Below are 20655 nucleotides of genomic sequence, written 5' to 3'. Positions count from 1 at the left end.
TTTTAATATTATCTCCAAGGTATTGAATATAGGTATCTCTCCTCACCCTATTACTGCTATCTTTGGACTACCTAAAATTTCCAGTAGTCTTTCTCCTTCAGCCCGTAGAACGATTGCATTTCTTACTTTAATGGCGAAAAGATGTATCTTACAACATTGGAAAGAGCTTAATGCTCCAACTACCTTTTTTTGGTTTTCTCAGACGATATTATGCTTGAATTTGGAGAAAATGAGAAGCAATCTTTATGATTCCTCACTTAAATTTGAACAGACCTGGAGATCTTTTATTCAATATTTTCATTTAATGTAATTTCTTTTTCTTCTCTTTTTTTGCTCCATATTTATATACCCTTCTTGTTTTTTTTTTACTGTTTTTAATGGAGGTCGGGATTGAGGACGTGATTTTAAGTTCTTTAACTCTGCTTGGTTCCAAGTTAGCCCATTGCTTTGCTTTTAGTTTAGTTGCATGGTGGGTTTTTTTGGGTTTTTTTTTTCCTTTTCTCTATTGAGATATATATATATATATATATATAAAATTAGTATACTATTATGTTACCTTAGTATGTTATGTTTAAATTACATTGTTTGTATCATTTTTTTTGTATTAATATCTCCTGTAATTTTATTATATTCTAACAATGTATTAGCGCCTTTATGGCTTACCCTTTTGTATACTTATTCAATAAAAAGATTTAAAAAGAAAGAAAGAACCCTTCTCTGAACAACATTCATAGAGTTGCACAGCACAGAAACAAGCCATTCAGCCCACTATCCCCATGCTAACCACTGAGCACCCAACCGTTTTAACCCCATCTTCCAACATTTGGCCCGTAGCTTTCTCTGCCAAGGTGATTCCTATAGCGAATGTGCCCAAGATAATTTCTGCTCACATTCCCAGCTTGCTCCAACACAAAGGGCTGGGTCGCCTGAAGACTTACGCTCATAGGCCAGGTTGCCCATGTGTAGGATGGCAGCCATCAGCTTGCTTATCTCCCAGTTCTCTGTGTCGGTGAACATGAGGACCTTCATGGCAGATCGAATGTTGGCGTACTCCTTGCTGTCGTCTCGGCCATCACAGAAGGTGCATTTTCCCTAGAATGAACACCTCAGATGTCACATCAGTTGCACGGGAAATGGAGGGGGTGAGGGAGCCCAGGGAAACAATGCACTAGAGCATCTAACCAGGACCATACAAAATCCAAACCCAGAGATCTGCTGGACCTTTATAAAGGTAGTCCTGGACTAAGAACCAGCTGGGTAGATGCAGAGATGGAAGTGATACTGGACAAGTATCCAGACTCCAAATTCAAATCCAACTGAGGAAAATTTAAAATTCTGATCATAACACCAAAGTGGATACAATAATAAAATCATTAGACTATTAACCAAATCCTTTAACTACCAAGACCATAAGATATAGAAGCAGAGCTAGGCCACTTGGCCCAACATTCAATCAAAACTGATTGATAATCCCTCTCTCAGCCTTTACCGCCGGCCTTCTCCCCCTATCCCTTTCATGCCCTGACCAATCATGAATCTATCACCCCCTGCCCTAAAATGTACATAAAGACTTGGCCTCCCCTGCCGCCTATGGCAAAGTATTCCACAGATGCACGACTCTCTGGCTAAAGAAATTCCTCCTCATTCATGTTCTAATAGGATGCTCCTCTATTCTGAGATTGTGTCCTCTGGTCTTAGACTCTCCCTCCATAGGAAACATCCTCTCCACATCCACTCTATCAAGGCCTTTCACAATTCAATAGGTTTCAATAAGGTCACCCCTCATTGTTCTAAATTCCAGTGAATACAGGCTCAGAGCCATCGAAAACACTTCATATGACAAGCCATTCAATCCTAGAATCGTTTTCATGAACCTCCTTTTAATTCTCCAGTTTCAGCACATCTTTTCTAAGGTAAGGGGTCCCAAACTGCTCACAATACTCTAAGTGAGGCCTCACCAGTGCTTTATAAAGTCTCAACGTTACATCCTTGCTTTTGTAGTCTAGTCCTCCTGAAATGAACGCTAACGTTGCATTTGCCTTCCTCACCACAGACTCAACTTGCGAATTAACCTTTAGGGAATCCTGCACAAGCACTCCCAAGTTCCTTTATGCTCCAGTTTTTTTGTATTTTCTCTCCATTATCAAACCCTGCTTTAAGTATACTTCAACAGCCACCTGTGGCAATCCATTCCAGATTCATCACCCTTGGCTAAGGAATTTCCTCATCTCTGCTTTGAAGGATCATTCCATTATTCATTTGGAATTAATGTATTAAATGGAATTTACCTTGAATAGTGGCTGAATAATTTAATGACTTACCACTTTGAGGCCCTCTGTTGGCCAAGGTCAACCACAAATGTTGCGGTCAGCTGTCTATGTGATATGCAAGCCAGTACAGAAGCCAGGCCAGGACGATATGGAGAGCTAGCTGTTGGCCAGGTAGTGGCTTCCCCTCTCCATGCAGCTGATGAATTCAAAGGAATGGCAGAGACCGATACAGTCTGGCAGCATTGGCATCACAGGAGTCGTCAGTGTTGAACTCAACGTTGGACTGACTTAGCAACTCCAAGTGTAAATTTTTTCTTGGGGTCTACTCCCAAAGCCTTTCCCATGAGTGGGTATAGCCGCAAGGCAGCAGAAGTTTGAGATAGGGGTTTTTCCTTTTCCGAGATGAGCTGCCAACTACAACTGATGAACCCCACTTGCCCAAGGTGACTGGTTTTAAGACGCCAGTAACCCGCCTTTGCCCCTTTTCCTTTCAGTGAAAACTGTTCTGCTGGGCTTAGTGGCTAAACCACACATGTAAGCCAGGAGCTGGACTTGATTGTCAGAGGCTATTTGAGATGCACTCCATTGGCAGCATTGGCTACCATCCCACTACCCACCCACCCAATGGTTATAACAACCGTAGGGACCCCTTACTACTTTAGTGACATACCATACTGGATTTTTTTAATCTTCCTGATGTAACCTTCACTACAAATGGGATTTTCTAGTAATTAATTACTTTAATACTATTATTCCACTGGAAGTTTCCTTTTCTGAACCAATTTTTCCTTAAACTTAGTCCACAGATTTCTGAAAATCACCAGAGCAACGTTACACACTCCTCAGTCGATCAGCAGTCCACAGGTCTCACCATGGTCAAGTAGGTGTAATCTGTCGGCTTCCCCAGACCCAGTTTCTTCTTCTGGTCAGGGCTCATCCCCATCAACATGCAGTAGAAAATGTGATAGTTTCTCTCCCCGTCGGCCTGTGGAAGGGAAGGAAGAAAGTCAAAGTGGGTCGAAGGACCTGTACTGTTCTATGTTCAAATTTGGCAATCAACTGGCTCCACACCAACCTCAGAATTCCTCCCTTCACCAGAAGAATGACAGGGGGTCAGAACACACTGCATAAGTTAACAAATTTCACAACACATGCCGGTGATTATAAACCTGATTCTGATTCTATATTGAGAGTAGTTTTGGACCCTTTATTTGGGAAAAGATGTGCTGGTCTTGTAGAGGATCCAGAGGAGGTACACAAGATTGATCCCAGAAATGAAGCACATGAGGAGCATTTGATGGCAGTGCCTGTATTTACAAGAGTTTAGAAGAATGAGAGAGGATCTCACTGAAACCTATCGAATATTAAAGGCCTAGATAGAGTGGATGTGGAGAGGATGTTTCCCATAGTGGGGAGTTTAGGCCCAGAGGGCACAGCCTCAAAATAGAGGAATGTCCATTTAGAACAAATGGTGAAGAGTTTCTTTAGCTAGTGAGTGGTGGATCTGTGGAATTCATTGCCACGGACAGCTGTGGAAGCCAAGTCATTGGGTATATTTAAAGTGGAGATTGATGGGTTCTTGATTATTAAGGGCATGAAAAGGTTATGGGGAGAAGGCAGGAGAATGAGGTTGAGAGAGATAATGGATGGACTAGCAGAGTAGACTCAATGGGCTGAATGGCTTAATTCTGCTCCTACATATGACTTGTGGTTTTATGGAGATCAAGGCAGAGACTTACCAGAGCAATCAGGGATGGATGATAGATGCTGGTTTTGCCACCAACCCTAGAAAACTGTTAACCGAAATAACTCAGTAAACTGTATCCACCTTGTAACGCTTGGATACTCGGCTTGCTGGAGAGATAAAACACTTCCTGTTTTCTTTTAAAAGTTCATAATTCTTGGGAGGCGAGGCAATTAAAGCAAAGTTGAAGGAGTGTTTACTAACAAAACAATGTCTTAAGGCAATTTGAGGTAGCGTAGTAGTTAAGGTATGCTATTCTAACACCAGTGACAAAGGTTCAATTCCCACCACTGCCTGTAAGGAATTAGTATTTTCTCCCTATGACCGTGTAGGTTTCCACTGGGTGCTCTTGTTTCCTCCCACATCCCAAAGACATATGGATGGGTTAATTGTTTAATTGGTCATATGGGCATAACTGGCCAGTGTGGGCTCATTGGGGTGGAAGGATCTGCTCTAGTGCTGTATCTCGAAATAAAAATAACGGCGAACTCCGCACTTTTTAAAAACTATTTCAAAGTACTTGTGTATGGAATGATCAAGTTCAAGTTTAATTTTATTGTCATTCAACCATATACACGTGCACTGCCAAATGAAACAATACCCTGCTGCACAACAATAGACGTAACTCACACAAAGCACAAAGTAACATTTGTTTGTTGGTCAACAGTCTTTCCGCCAGGTTGATTATCCAAATGTTGCAAGGTAGATGCAGTTTGCTGAGCTTTTTGGGTTAAGTAGTGTCTCGTGTCAGGGGCAAGACTAACGTCCATCATCCATCACTGATCGTCCAGGTGAGCCTCTGCCTTGAGTTCCATAAAGTATATTACACAAATAATAAAGTGCATTTATGACACTTTAAAAAGTAAACAGCATATTGCTACTGGCGCTTCATACTTGATGATCTACCTGGATGAACCCTTACAAAAACTTTTATAAATATCTCCCAACACGTGGCAATAATAAAGCTTTACCAATTACCACACATTAATAAATTGAAGTGAATTGACTTTACTATTTACATCCTTCACATACATATGTGAAAATCTTTACATTACATCTCCATCTAAATGTGCAATGTGCAATTTATAGTAATTTGTAATAAATAGTATGTACAACAGGGCAGTCAATACAACATAGAAATACAGTTGTGTCAGCATGAATTAATCAGTCTGATGGCCTGTGGAAGAAGCTGTCCCAGAGGCTGTGGGTCCCAGCTTTTACGCTGCAATACTGTTTCCCAGATGGTAGCAGCTGGAACAGTTTGTGGTTGGGGTGACTCAAGTCCCCAATAATCCTTCAGGCCCTTTTTACACACCTGTCTTTTTTAAATGTCCTGAGTAGTTGGAAGCTGACATCTACAGATGTGCTGGGCTGTCCACACCACTCTCTGCGATTGAGGGAAGTACAGATCCCAAACCAGGCAGGGATGCATCCAGTCAGGATGCTCTCAATTGTTCCCCTGTAAAATGTTCTTAGGATTTGGGGGCCCCATACCAAACTTCAAGTGTCTGAGGTGAGAGGGGCGTTGTTGTGCTTTTTTCTTTAAAAAAAAACAGTCGGTATGCACAGACTACGTGAGCTCCTCGGTGATGTTTATGCCGAGGAACTTAAAGCTGTTCACCCTCTCAACCCCAGATCCATTGATGTCAATAGGGGTCAGCCTGTCTCCATTCCTTCTGTAATCCACAACCAGCTCCTTTGTTTTTGCGACATTGAGGGAGAGGTTGTTTTCTTGACACCACTGTGTCAGGGTGATGACTTCTTCTCTGTAGGCCGCCTCATTATTATTTGAGATTAGGCCAATCAAATTTAGTTAGCTAATTGGAACTGTGGGTGGTGACACAGTCATGGGTGTACAGAGAGTAAAGGAAGGGACTTAGGATACAGCCCTGAGGGGCACCTTTGTTGAGGTTCAGAGGGGCAGAGGTGAGGGAGCCCACTCTTACCACCTGCCAGCAATCTGACAGGAAGTCCAGGATCCAGCTGCAGAAGGGCGGGTCAAGGCCAGGGTCTGAGCTTCTTGTCAAACCTGGAGGGAATTAAGGTGTTGGATGCTGAACTGTAGACCAAGAACAGCCTTCTCACATAAATATTCTTCTTGTCCAGATGTTTAAGGTTGGTGGGCAGAGCTTTGGCTTTTGTGTCATCTGTTGATCAGTTGTGTTGGTAGGTGAACTGTAGGGGGTTCAGTGTGGGTGGTAGCAAGCTGCAGATGTAGTCCTTGACCAGCCTCTCAAAGCATTTGCCTATTATTGAGGTGAGCGCAACAGGACGCCAGTCGTTCAGACATGTTACCTTGGCCGTTTTTGGTACAGGGACAATGGTGGATGCTCTGAAGCAGAAGGGCACTCTGCACTGGGAGAAGGAGAGATTAAAAATATCTGTAAACACACTTGTCAGTTGTGCCGCGCACATCCCAAGTTCCCGTCCTGGGAAACCATTGTTCACTTGTTGGACATGAAGGTTCAGGTAGCTTAAATGGTAGGCACAGCAGTGTAGCATTTAGTATAACAGCTCAAAGGATCAAAGTTCAATTCCTGCCGCTGTCTGTAAGGAGTTTGTATGTTCTCCTCGTGACTGCGTGGTTTTCTCCAGGTGCCCTGGTTTCCTCCCACATTCCAGAAACGTACAGGTTATGAGGTTGATTGGTCACATGGGTCTACTTGGGCTGAGAGGTGGGGGCTGTTATCATGCTGTATTTTTAAATAAAAAACAAATAATTGGGCAGTGCAGGCCTGTTGGGCCAGAAAGACTTGTCGCATCTCTAAATAAAATATGAGTGAAACAAAGAGGAAGCATCCTGATATGCAGCACTGTGATGGAGGTGGTGTTGAATTCATTGCTATTCTTTCACCCAGGTCACCTTTGCCCCTGTGACCCATTCAATTCCTTACCCACCTGACGACAAACGCGAGACTTTTCCAGTAGATATTGTTCAATCTTGGCTCCCTCGATGGCCCCTCGCTTGTTAAAGTGGATGTCGATATATTTCCCAAAACGACTGGAGTTATCATTCCTGATGGTTTTAGCATTCCCAAAGGCTGTGGGCAGAGAGGTTAGATTGTGACTTTATGAATTAAGCAAAGTAGCGAGGAGGTTGGCATAATGTTGTACCGTGCCAGCTGTAAGATCAGGGTTCAATTCCTGCCACAGTCCGCAAGGACTCTGCACGTCCTTCCCATAACCATTTGGGTTTCTTCTGAGCGCTGCAGTTCCACCCCCCCCCCCCCACATTCCAAACATGGGCCGGTTAGGGTTAGTGAGTTGTGGGCATGCTATGTTGGCGCTGGAAGCATGGGGACACTTATGGGGTGCTTCCAGTACATCCTCGAACAGCATGGTCATTAATGCAATACGAATCATTTCACTGTATATTTCTATGTACATGTGACAACTAAAGCTAACAGGTAATCTTTAAGTGACATGTTGTGCAAATCAAAAACACAAGGACGTCTGCAGATGCTAGAAATCACATAAAGAATACTGGAGGAACTCAGCAGGTCAGGCAGCATCAATGGAAAAGAGTAAACAGTAGACATTTTGGGCTGAGATCTGACTACTATTCCCCTTCCTGTCCAGTCCTGATGAAGGGTCAGAGCTGTCTCTATTTCCTGAGGAGACTGAGGTCCTTTAACATCTGCCGGACGATGCTGAGGATGTTCTACGAGTCTGTAGTGGCCAGTGCTATCATGTTTGCTGTTGTGTGCTGGGGCAGCAGGCTGAGGGTGGCAGACACCAACAGGATCAACAAACTCATTCGCAAGGCCAGTGATGTTGTGGGGATGGAACTGGACTCTCTCACAGTGGTGTCTGAAAAGAGGATGCTGTCTAAGTTGCATGCCATCTTGGACAATGTCTCCCATCCACTATGTAATGTAAACAACAGGAATTCTGCAGATGCTGGCCTGCTGCGTTCACCAGCAACTTTGATGTGTGTCACTATATAATGTACTGGGTGGGCACAGGAGTACATTCAGCCAGAGACTCATTCCACCCAGATGCAGCACAGAGCGTCACAGGAAGTCATTCCTGCCTGTGGCCTTGGAGGGTCAGACACCCTGAGCCAATAGGCTGGTCCTGGACTTATTTCATAATTTACTGACATAATTTACATACTACTATTCAACTATTTATGGTTCTATTACTATTTATTATTTATGGTGCAACTGTAACGAAAACCAATTTCCCCCGGGATCAATAAAGTATGACTATGACGATGACTATGAAGGGACTCAGCACGAAACGTCAACTGTTTAGTGTTTTCCATAGATGCTGTCTGGCCTGCTGAATTCCTCCAGCATTATGTAAATGTTGTGTAAATGCTTATTATCTCTATGTCCAACTCTGAATTGGTACCTCTGTTTTCAATGGACATGGCAGTGCCTCAATATCAAGGTTACACCAACAAACCTTCTAGAATGGGATTCGCTTCAAGGACTTGCTGCTCGATCCACGAATGCTGGCCACTGATGGCTGCCAGGAACTGTAGTATCAGCTTTGTGCTCTCCGTTTTCCCAGCACCAGACTCTCCGCTAGAAATCCCCCAAAAAAAAGTTAAAATTCATCAGCACTGGAGATTCCGCAAATGTTGGAAATCCAGAGCAACACACAAAACGCTGCAGAAACTCAGGAGGTCAGGCAGCATCTATGGAAATGTTTCTGGCCAAAACCATTCATCAGGACTGGAAAGGAAGGGGGGAAATGCCAGAATAAGAAGGTGGGGGGTGGGGGAGAAGGGCAATCCTGAAGGAGACAGGAGAAGCCAAGTGGGCTAGGAAGGGGGGGGGGATGAAGTAAGAAATTGGGTGGTGATAGGTGGAAAAGGTAACGGTCTGAATGAGGAGGAATCTGATAGGAGAGGAGAGTGGACCATAGAACAAAAGGAAGGAGGAAGTTTATCATTTCAGGTAAAGTTCAATTACAATTACATTCAAACCTTCATCATAACAGTAAAGCAGCCAACATAATCAAAGACTCTACCCATACTTGAGATTTTCCCTTCCCCCTTGGGCAGAAGGTACAAAAGCCTGAAAGCACCTGCCACCAGGATCAAGGACAGCTTCTATCTCTCTGTTACAAGACTATTGAATGATTGCCCAGTTCAACGTGGACTCTCAACTCCAATCTGCCTCATTATGATTTGCACCTTATTGTCTAAAGGTACTGCACTTTTTCTGTAATTGTTTTATTCTGCATTCTGTTATTGTTTTACCTTGTACTATCTCAATGCACTACTGGTCTGATCAGTATGAAGAGAATGCAAGACAAGCTTTTCACTGTACACATGATATTAATAAACTAATTCAAATTTAACAAAGATGAGGAAGCCAATAACCAAGTTTTCATTCATTTATTAAATGGCTGGTAAATTGGTTTAATATTGTCACATGTACCAGGGAACATTGAAAAACTTCATTTTGCATGCTATTTACACAGATCAATTCATTATAACAGTGCAGTGAGACAGTAGAAGGGAAAAAAAATAACAGAATGCAGAACAAAGTGTTACAGTTACAGAGAAAGTGCTAGGCAGGCAGATAACAAGGTGCAAAGCCATAACAACGTACTGTAGACCGATGGGTCAAGAGTCTATCTTATTATACAAGAATGTTTGGCTTCTCAAAGACCCCTCCCACCCCAGACATTCTCACTTCTCCCCTCTCCCAGCGGGCAGAAGTTAGAAAAACCTGAGTGCACATAACACCAGGCTCGAGGACAACCTCTATCAACCACTATCAGACGCTTGAACAGACCTGTACAGTAAGACAGACTCTTGGCCTCACAATCTACCTTGGTATGAGCTTGCACTTTATCGTTTACCTGCACTGCACTTTCTTTGTAGCTTTTACACTTCACTCTGCATTGTTATTCAGCACAATTATGTGCCATGTCGTATGATATGGGCAAGCATGGTTTTATCCAAGACCCTGATTGTTCTTGGAAAATTTTTCTATGGAAGTGGTTTGCCATTGCCTTATTCTGGGCAGTGTCTTTACAAGATGGGTGGTCTCAGCCATTATCAATACTCTTCAGAGATTGTCTGCCTGGTGTCAGTGGTTACATAACCAGGACTTGTGATCTGCACCAGCTGCTCATACGACCATCCACCACCTGCTCCCATGGCTTCACGTGACCCTGATTGGGGAGCCAAGCAAGTGCTACACCTTGCCCAAGGGTGACCTGCAGGTTAGTGGAGGGAAGGAGCACCTTTCACCTTCTTTGGTAGCGATGCATCTCTACCCCGCTACCCAAGCATTGTTATTGTTTTACCTTATTTCTAGCTCAATGCACGGAGTAATGATCTGATCTGTATGGAGAGTATCCAAGACAAGCTTATCACTATACCTTGGTATGTGTGACAATAATAAACTATTACCAATGCCCATATGTTTTCCCATAGTGTTAGGGTTGTGTAGGCCGGTTCAAGGACCTGATGGCCAATTTATGATTAATAACATTCAAAGGTGGTCATCATGAGGCTACTGAGTGGGGGTGGTCACTGACTCACCTTATGATACAGCACTGGTCCTTGCCGTTCCGTTGCATGTTGAAGTAACAATTATCGGCAATTGCGAAGATATGAGGCGGCATCTCCCCGATCTTCCTGTTGGTGTAGTACCGGATTTGCTCGGCCGTGTAGATGGGCAGCAGTTGATAGGGATTCACTGCCACCAGGATGGAGCCCGTGTACGTCTGAAACAGTCACATTGCGCCCATTACCAGCAGACCTCCAAAGTCTGCAGCCCTTACTCCTCCTGCACAGAGATACACCGCTCCCATAACAGTTCCCGCTGCAAACTCCCTATACTACATCAGCAGGGAAACATTCACATGTTGTCCTGAAGATGGGGTCGTATTCAAGACTATAACATATTGTAAGGCTAAAATAAAGAGTGGATGTTTCCTATAGTGAGGGAGTCTAGGACCAGAGGGTACAGCTTCAGAATAGGACACCCCTTTAGAACCGAGATGAAGAGGAATTTCAGCCAGATCGTGGTGAATCCGTGGAATGCATTGCCACAGATAGTTGAGGAGGTCAAGTCATTGGGGATATTTAAAGCAGAGATTGATAGGTTCTTGAGTAGCAAGATTGTCAAAGGCTACAGGGAGAAGGCAGGAGAATGGGATTGAGAGGGATAATAAATTAGCTGTGATGGAATGGCAGAGAAGACGCAATGGACCAAATGTCCTAATTCTGCTCCATGTCTCATGCAAGAGGCAACAGAACTTTGGGCTCCGTGTCATAGACTCATAGAACACTATAACACAGAAACAGGCCTTTCAGACCATATAGTTAACGTTGAACTTGTTCTGCCTCGTCCCATCAATGCACACCTGGACGATACCCCTCTGTACCCATCCCATCCATGTCCTTATCCAGACTTCTCTTAAATGCTGCAAACAAGCCCCCATCCACCACTTCTACTGACAGCTCATCCCACGCTCACACCAGCCCTTGAATGAAGACTTGCCATCCTCAGTTTCTTGGGTGCCATCTACACAGAGTTTGCACGTGCACATTTAGTCAACCATGAAGGCAGTCCATTTCTTCTTTCTTAGAAGTCCAAGGAGATTCTGCACGAGATTGAAGACTGGCAAACGTCTACAGATGCACAATGGAAACCGCTCTGACTGTCTGCATCAAGGCCTGGTATGGAAACCCCAATGCACAGGATTGCAAGAGGCTACAGAGGAGGGTGAACTCAACCAGTTCCATCACAGGTTTAGCTCTCCACACCATCGAGGACGTGTACAAGAGGTGATGTCTCAGGAAGACAGCACCTCTTCTCAATTCTGCCATCAGCAGGAGTTACAAGGAGCATGAAGACCCAAACCTCAAGGTTCAACAACAGCTTCTTCCCCACTGCCATCAGGTTCTTAAGCTGATCTGAAAACCCCCAACTCTACCTCCGACCACACTTCCCTCAACTTAAATCAATCTTTGTGTTTATTTTGTTGTGTGGATATAACTAATTGGCACAACCAGAATTACAACAGTTTAGCAACACTATAACCATTTTCATCACTCTGCACTCTAACAAATGTTATTATTTGTTCTACTTGTGTCCTTCCTTGTTAAGAACTGAGTTGGAGAGGGTCAGCAACTTTAAATTCCTCGGGGTCCTTATTTCAGAGGACCTGTCCTGGCCCAGCACACAAGTGCAATTACAAAGAAAGCACAGCAGCACCTCTACTTGCTTAGGAGCTTGCGCAGATTTGTCATGGCATCTAAACCTTTGACAAACCTCCACAGAAGAGTGGTGGCAGGTATGGAAACACCAGTGCCTTGGATGGAAAATCCTACAAAAAAGTATATGGCGTTGTCTACCACGGGTAGAGCTGTCCCTACCATTAAGTACTGTTGCAGCAAAGTAGCATCCATCCTCAGGGACCCCCACCACCCAGGCCATGCTCTCTTCTCAATGCTGCCATCAGCAAGGAACAGGAGCCTCAGGATCCACACCGCCAGGTTCAGGAACAGTTACTCGCTCTTGAACCAAAGGGGATAACTTCACCCATCTTCACAGCCTCACCACCAAAATGTTTCGACGACTTACTGACTCACTTTCCAGCACTCTTCACCTCATGTTCTCGATATTTATTGCTTATTTATTTATTATTATTTCTCCTTTTCTATTTGCACACTTTGTTGCCTGGTTGGATGCCCTAAATGGGCGGTCTTTTACTGATTCTGTCATGGTTATTATTCTGTGGATTTAGTGAGTACGCCCACAAGAAAATGAATCTCAGGAATGTATATGGTGACATTTATGTACTTTGAACTTTAAAAAAAATATATTTTTTTTCTTGTGATGCTCTGTGCCTGTAATGCAAGTCGGTGTTTCATTGCACCTGTGCATGGATGTACTTGTGCATAATCAATAAACTCAAATTTATGTAATCTATGTTTGTTAACTTGTGTTTGTATTCTACAGTGATGCCTCTGCAAAAACACTGACTGTCATGATGCTTATGCCTTGGGTATCAACGCCCATGACAACAAACTTGAATGTGAAACCTGGTGGTGAGGGTTTTCCCACGAAAATTCCTGACTCCTCCCACATCCCAACAACGTGCGGGTTAATTGGTCACTGTAAACAGCTTCTGGGCCATCAGTGAGTGGTAAAGTCTGGCGGGGGGCGGGTGCAGGGAGGGTGGGAAGCTGAAGACAGTCAGGAGAATAGATGTCAGGTTCGTGTAAAATGGTTGGCTGATGTTCAGTGTGGGCTGGATGGGTTGAGGAGCATATTTCTGTTCTACAACTCGAGCCTCTGGTGGGGGTGAGATTGGTTGTAATTTGGTTTGAGTTTTATTTTTCCATCTGAGCAGATAAATGCTGCACTTGTAAATGGCATTCACAACAAAGGCCTCCATCAGGTTAGTACCCTCCCCCCAAACCCTTCCCCCGCTTCCTCAGTCATAACCTTAGTCATAGAAACAGACCCTTCAGCCCATCTATTTCATGCTGAATTGTTAACCTGCCTAGTCCTATCAACCCTCACCTAGCTCCTTATCCATGTACTTAATCCAAATGTGTCTTTAATGTTGAAATAATCCCACATCCATCATTCCCACAGGCAGCTTATTCCACACTCCCACCACCCTCTGAGTGAAGACATTCCCCCTCAGGTTTCCCTTAAACATTTCACCTTTAACCCATGACCTCCAGATCTATTCTCCTAGGTGGCCCTTCCTGCTCCCAATTCATGGGCACACTTTCCCTTTTCTAGAGAAGGAATCCAATCTTGTATCATCCATACATTCTTGTATCCTTTTCAGTTTATGAATATCCTTTAAGCACACAAGGCATACAAACCACACCCCTCCAAAAACCAAAATAAAAGCCAGTTGCTGAGGGGCCATGGGGAAATGTTAAATGATCATGATAGCTTATTAAGCTTTGTCTTAACTCTTTGAACCCCATTAGCACGAGATGGAGAGGTAGGGCACCCACCACCGACTGAATTCAGCTATGCAGAGCCATGAAAATGGTGACTTGGAGAATGCAAGTGGTCATGGATGACTTGGCACCCCTAATGAGATCAGAAACACCAATGCCAATGGTTAGCCATGCAGAGTGCAGCCTTTGAAACATGAGACATGTGGAGTTAATGGTGTGGAAGGCTTTGACGGTGTAACTATGGCTGCTTTCAGTCATGTATGGCCATGCACTGCACTTACCCGACTGCCACAGTTTGTCTGTTGGGGGAGAGGAAGCAATGTATTAAAAAGCCGGAGGAGGGGGGAAAAGATCATCATGAAAGGACACAGTATTTGGGGGGAGGGAGGGGTAGAGAAGGAGAACTCTTGTGGTTACATAGCAACATTCAGTTTTCTCATGGGGTCTAGAAAACACTCAGGACAGCTCTCAGAGCAGCCAAGAGATACCTCATCCTAGGCATCAAGACTGCCCTGGCACAAAAATTTCAGGAACACTGGCTGGGCATCAGGGGCGTTACTGACTACGCAAGGGGAAAACAGGATTTACTGTACCAGTCATACCTCTCTCCCTGATGGTCTAAACAACTTATGCATGCTTCAAGGCATGCAACACAATATTGGCCACAAAAACATCCCCTCCCCTCCCAGATGAGTATCTACTGTCTGTAACAGCAGCAGACGCGAGAAGGACTCGGCAGGGAGTCAATCATAATAAGGCAGCCAGGCCAGGAAAAAAAATATCAGGCTGAGTACTCAAGGTATGTGTACACACCAGCTCACCAATGTCACTTTATGGACGTACAATTAATCTATGTATACGAGCTACCATATATTTATACTCACTGTTTTTTTATTATTATTATTGTGTTCTTTATCTTATTGTGCTTTTTGGGCTGCAGAGCCAGAGTAAGTTATTTCATTCTCCTTTACACTTGTGTATGGGAAATGACATTAAACAATCCTGAATCTAGGAGTAGATCACAACTATCATGCACAGCCACTGGTGTAACAGAATGCCCAGGGGTGCAGGGGGCAAGTCACAGGACTTGCAGCTATGATTCCAGCTATTCAAAAACAAATTAGAAACCTGTTACTGCAGCTGGCATATATTAAAAAATCTAATAGTTAACTATTAAAGTTAAAAAGCGTAGTGAGGGATAAACAGTTGATATTTCAGGTCGAGACCCTTCATCATTCTATGAAGGTAATAAGGCGACTGCTGGACAGGTGTGAAAATGCATCTTCAAAAAAGGGGATAGAAGTGGCCTCACTTACCAAGGTCTGATTCTTAATGACTTCGAGCTACTAAACAGTTTCCATAGAGGCAACGAAGGATAGACAATAAATGCTGGCAGGGAGAGTAATGCCCCGACCTCCATGAGTGAAGTGGGGCAAGAAACAGAAACAGAGGAGATTGCACACATGGGAAGCAATACATGAGATCACATCTTGAACTGGGACACCACATAGAACAACAATACATTAAATGGAGATCACCTTGTGTCTTTCCAGACACCAGCTTCTCACAACCACCCTGGCAGGAAAGGCACTGGGTCCAGGAGCATAGGAGATTCGTACAGCCCAGACTTGTGAAAAAATCACAGTCTGGACGTCAGTTATTTTTGATATCTAATCACACTTCTCAGTGATAAGTATGAAGTGCTGTTAGATCATGAGTACTTTAAGCAACTCATTTTAAAAGCTGCAAGAACTGCACAAAGTAATCCAAATTCCCAAATTAATATTTCAGTACAAAAATCATTGCTAAAAAAATCACAAAATACAGCAGAAAACAGAAAAAATGCTGGAAATATTTAGCAGGTCTGACAGCACCTGTGAAGAGAGGGGTTGATTTTCAAAACTTTTGCTATTGAGTCCAGCCTCCAAGAAGATGACAACTCTGTCATGGTTTGGAGGCTTGCGTGCCTCAATGATCCAGAGATCTATGTTGGCTTAAGCCAGGGCTTTATACTTTGGCTCTTTTTGGGGCAACCCATGCCAAACAGGTTAAAGGGGAGAGAGCAGACCAAGAGTGGTCTGTGAGTGATGGTATTCTTGAGTCTCCACCTGGGACTTGTATGGTAGTGAAGCTACTGCTACAATCAAGGAAGCCCTGAACACAAAACATATATTAAAATTCAAACATACAAACAAAAATAGGGTGGAAATACACAGCTGGTTAGGCAGTGTCTACAGAGAGAAAAATAGGCTAAATCTGTCATGTTAAACAGGAGCACTGCCTTTCTCACATGCCACAACCACAGACGCCACCCAAAATGGACTACACTCACATAGATCAAGCGGTCTCGGTAACGGATGAGGAGGTTACGTAGAATTCCTGCTTCATTTAGGTCTCCCAGTCGGATCATGTCTTCCACTCCATGGACGGACGTCGGATGCATGGGCTTAATATTGGTGGCATTCTGAGGTGAGATCCAGTGCTCCTAGAAAAGTGAGTGAAGAGACTAAATGTCCGAGTTTAGCTAAGATAGAACTATTTTGTAACAAAAGGCAGAGATTGATAGGTTCCTGATTAGTTGGAGGGTTAAGGGTTATGGGAGAGAACATGAGAATGGGGTCAGGAGAAAGAAAGTCAGCTATGATTGAATGTTGGAGCAGATTTTATAAGCCAAATGGCCCAATTCTGACCCCATGTCTGATGAACATTCTGGGACAAGACTGAAGTTCAAAGTACATTTATTATCAAAGTATGTATACATTATACAACCTTGAGATTCATCTCCTTGCAGGCAGCCACAAAACAAAGAAACCCAAAAGAACCCATAAAAAAGACCGTTGAACAGTGAATGTACAGAGAGAGAAATAAAATTGTGCAAACAATAAAAGTAAGCAAATAGCATTCAGAAGGGAAGTTTTACAAAAGTCATGAAAGCCAGGCATCACTGCGGCAGGAGCAGACCCCAGCCTCAGTTCATCATAGAGCTGAGCAAATGTCGAGGGTCCTCACTACAAGTTGACAGTTATCCAACTAGTTGACCAGAACCACTCAAACCCTGCAACTGAAACTCTGACTCAGTCATTGCCATCGCTCATGATGTCTTCTCATTTACCATCAGGAAAGTGGTACAGGAATCTGAAGACACACACAATTTTAGGAACAACTCTGGCATCAGATTTCTGAACGGCCCATCAACACTACCTCACCATTCCTCTCTTTGCGCTATTTATTCACCTGGGCAGTGAGAGTGCTGGCTCTGGTCAGTCAGAATGGATAACCACCAACTATTTCTTGTAACTTATAGTAATTTTATGTATTGCACTGTACAGCTGCCACAAAATAACAAATTTCATTGCACGTATGTGATAATAGAACTGATTCTATTCCAAAACACTGCAGATTCATTGATATTAAAATATTCCCAAAATGAACTGCAAATTTGCGTCTATTCAACCCACAGAAAAGTCAATCAAAAGAAAAACCATAATAATTTCTCCAATTTATGTTCAAGGAAGAGAGATTTAAGAATACTTACGTTCCCTTCATCATCCACAACCTGAATTTGCCCGGAGTCGCATAACTTCACCACGGCTCCAATTGGAACTTCAAATTCACGGCCGGTCTTCAGATCCAACCAGACATAGTCCCCCTGTGGGCACACAGAGACGAGTCATAGAGCATCTCAGAGATTAGCAAACTAAAATACTGCAGGTGCCGGAAATCCGAAACAAACACGAACATGCTGGTAACACTCAGCAGGTCAGGCTGCATCTGTAGGGTGAAGAAACAGAGTCAGCATTTCGGGTCAACTACCTTTCATTAGACACAAGGTTGAGAAATGAAATATTTTTAGTTGCAGAGAAAAGCAGGAAGAGGGAAGGAGGCAAGAGGAGAACAAAGGGTGGGGGCAATGACCGAGTCAGAGTTTGAGTTCCATGGTACCCATCCATGCTGATCAAATTGCCTAACTGAGCTGGGCCTATTTGCTTGCATTTGGCCCATACCCAGCTAAACCTTTCATAGTCATAGTCATACTTACTGATCCCGAGGGAAATTGGGTTTCGTTACAGTTGCACCAACCAAGAATAGAGTATAAATATAGCAATATAAAACCATAAATAATTAAATAATAATATGTAAATTATGCCAGATGGAAATAAGTCCAGGACCAGCCTATTGGCTCAGGGTGTCTGACTCTCCAAGGGAGGAGTTGTAAAGTTTGATAGCCACAGGCAGGAATGACTTCCTATGACACAGTGTTGCATCTCGGTGGAATGAGTCTCTGGCTGAATGTACTCCTGTGCCCAACCAGTACATTATGTAATGGATGGGAGACGTTGTCCAAGACAGCATCCTCTTTTCAGACACCACCGTCAGAGAGTCCAGTTCCATCCCCACAACATCACTGGCCTTACAAATGAGTTTGTTGATTCTGTTGGTGTCTGTTACCCTCAGCCTGCTGCCCCAGCACACAACAGCAAACATGATCGCACTGGCCACCACAGACTCGTAGAACATCCTCAGCATCGTCCGACAGATGTTATTATGGCTTTCCTATCCATTGTTGGATTAGAGCACAAAATTGTTACTTTTCCCCATAGTTTAACTTTTCTTATGCTTGCTTAAGTTTTTATATAATTACTTATTACAGCAGTGCAAAAATGTGTGAACCCTGTAGAATTTCTCTATTTCTACATAAATATGAACCTAAAATGTGATCAGATCTTCATACAAGTCCTAAAACTAGATAAAGAGAACCCAATTAAATAAAAACATTATAATTGTTCATTTATTGATGGAGAAAAATGATCCAATATTATATGTACTTGTTGGAAAAAATATGTGAACCTTTGCTTTCAGTAACAGGCATGACCTCCTTATACAGCAGTAACTTCAACCAAACATTTCTGGTGACTGTTGATCAGTCCTGAACATCGGCTTGGAGGATTTTTAGGCCATTCCTCCTTACAAAACTGCTTCACCTCTGGGATGCTGGTTGACTTTCTTGCATGAACTGCTTGCTTCAGGTCCTTTCACAACTTTTCTATAGGATTAAGGCCAGGACATTGACTCAGCCATTCCAAAACACAAATTTTCTTTTTAAACTATTCAGCTGTTGATTTACTCTAGTCTTTCTGATCATTGTCTTATTGCCTTATCAAACTTCCATTAAGCTTTAGGTGACAGACCGCTACCAGCCTAAAATCGCCAAACACTCCTCATATGTTAACCCCTTCATTCCTGGAATCATCTGCATGAACCTCCTCTGGACTCTCTCCAATGACAACATATCCTTTCTGAGATATGGGGCCCAAAACTGTTGACAATACTCCAAGTGCAGCCTGGCTAGTGTCTTATAAAGCCTCAGTATTATCTTCCTGCTTTTAAATTCTATTCCCATTGATACAAATGCCAATATTGCACTTGCCTTCTTTGCTAAAGAGTCAACCTGTAAATTAACCTGTTGGGAGTCTTGCACGAGGACTCCCAAGTCCCTCTGCACCTCTGATGTTTGAGCCTTCTCCCCATTTAGATAATATTCCGCACTACTGCTCCTTTTACCAAAATGCATTATCATACATTTCCCAAAACTGTATTCCAGCTGTCACTTTTTTCCCCATTCTTTCAAGTTGTCCAAGTCCTGCTACAATCACATTGCTTCCTCAGTACTACCTACCCCTCCACCTATATTCATATCATCCACAAACTTTGCCACAAAGCCATTAATTCCATTATTTAATTCATTGACAACAATGTGAGAGTAGCAGTCCCAATACTGACCCCTGAGAAACACCACTAGTCACCGGCAGCCAACCAGAAAAGGCCCCTTTTATTGACACTCCCTGCCTCCTGCCTATCAGCCATTCCTCTATTCATGCCAGTATCTTTCCTGTAACACCATAGGATTTTTTATCTTGTTAAGTAGCCTCATATGCGACGCCTTATCAAATGCCTTCTGACAATCCAAGTAAACCATATCCACTGCCTCTCCTTTGTCCACCCTGTTTGCTACTTTCTCAAAGAACTCTAATAGATTTGTCAGGCAAGATTTCCCTTTACAGAAACCATACTGACTTTGACTTATTTTATCATTAGTCTCCAAGTACCCTGAAACCCCATCCTTAATAATAGACTCCAGCAATGTCCCAACCACTGAGCTTAGGTTAACTGGCCTATAATTTCCTTTCTTTTGCCTTCCTCCCTTCTTAAAAGAGTGGAGTGACATTTTCAATCTTATAGTCTTCCAGAACCATAGCCGAATTAAGTGATTCTTGATAGATCATGACCACTGCATCTGTTATCTCTTTAGCAATCTCTCTCAGGACTCTGGGGTGTAGTCCATCTGGTCCTGTTAACTTATCCACCTTGAGTCCTTTCAGTTTGCCTAGCACTTTTTCCTTTGTAATAGTAATGGCACTCTCTCCTGCTCCCCAAGACTCACGGACCTCTGGCACACTGCTAGTGTCTTCCACAGTGAAGACAGATGCAAAGCACTCATTAAGTTCATCTGCCATTTCTTTGTCCCCCATTACTACCTCAGCAGCACCATTTTCCAGTGTTCCGATATCAACTCTCACATCAGTTTTACTCTTCATATAACTGAAAAAAATACTTTCAGTATCCTGCTTCATATTATTGGCTAGTTTACCCTCATATTTCTCCTCTTATAGCTTTCTTACTTACCTTTTGCTGGATTCTAAAAGCTTCCCAATAATCCAACTTCCCATTCACTTTGCTAC

At 43.2% G+C, this 20655-nt stretch overlaps 1 protein-coding gene across 5 annotated transcripts in view; it reads right to left on the bottom strand.

Moving 5' to 3' along the window:
• myo7aa (myosin VIIAa) overlaps nucleotides 1-20655 on the bottom strand; it is a 292479-nt gene that overhangs the window by 176600 nt on the left and 95224 nt on the right. For 3 of the 5 annotated variants that reach the window (XM_072262606.1, XM_072262604.1, XM_072262607.1), the window contains 8 exons: nucleotides 17451-17564; nucleotides 16248-16400; nucleotides 14197-14214; nucleotides 10523-10707; nucleotides 8425-8546; nucleotides 6913-7055; nucleotides 3142-3255; nucleotides 939-1092 (listed from right to left, as the gene is read on the bottom strand). In XM_072262606.1, the coding sequence (XP_072118707.1) occupies nucleotides 939-1092; nucleotides 3142-3255; nucleotides 6913-7055; nucleotides 8425-8546; nucleotides 10523-10707; nucleotides 14197-14214; nucleotides 16248-16400; nucleotides 17451-17564 (1003 nt within the window). The remainder of the gene's footprint in view (nucleotides 1-938; nucleotides 1093-3141; nucleotides 3256-6912; nucleotides 7056-8424; nucleotides 8547-10522; nucleotides 10708-14196; nucleotides 14215-16247; nucleotides 16401-17450; nucleotides 17565-20655) is intronic. The other 2 variants (XM_072262608.1, XM_072262605.1) reach the window with 2 other exon arrangements.

This window comes from Mobula birostris, chromosome 7 (genome assembly GCF_030028105.1).
Source record: "Mobula birostris isolate sMobBir1 chromosome 7, sMobBir1.hap1, whole genome shotgun sequence".
Lineage (NCBI taxonomy): Eukaryota > Metazoa > Chordata > Chondrichthyes > Myliobatiformes > Myliobatidae > Mobula > Mobula birostris.
This window is presented reverse-complemented; position numbering and strand designations above follow the sequence as displayed.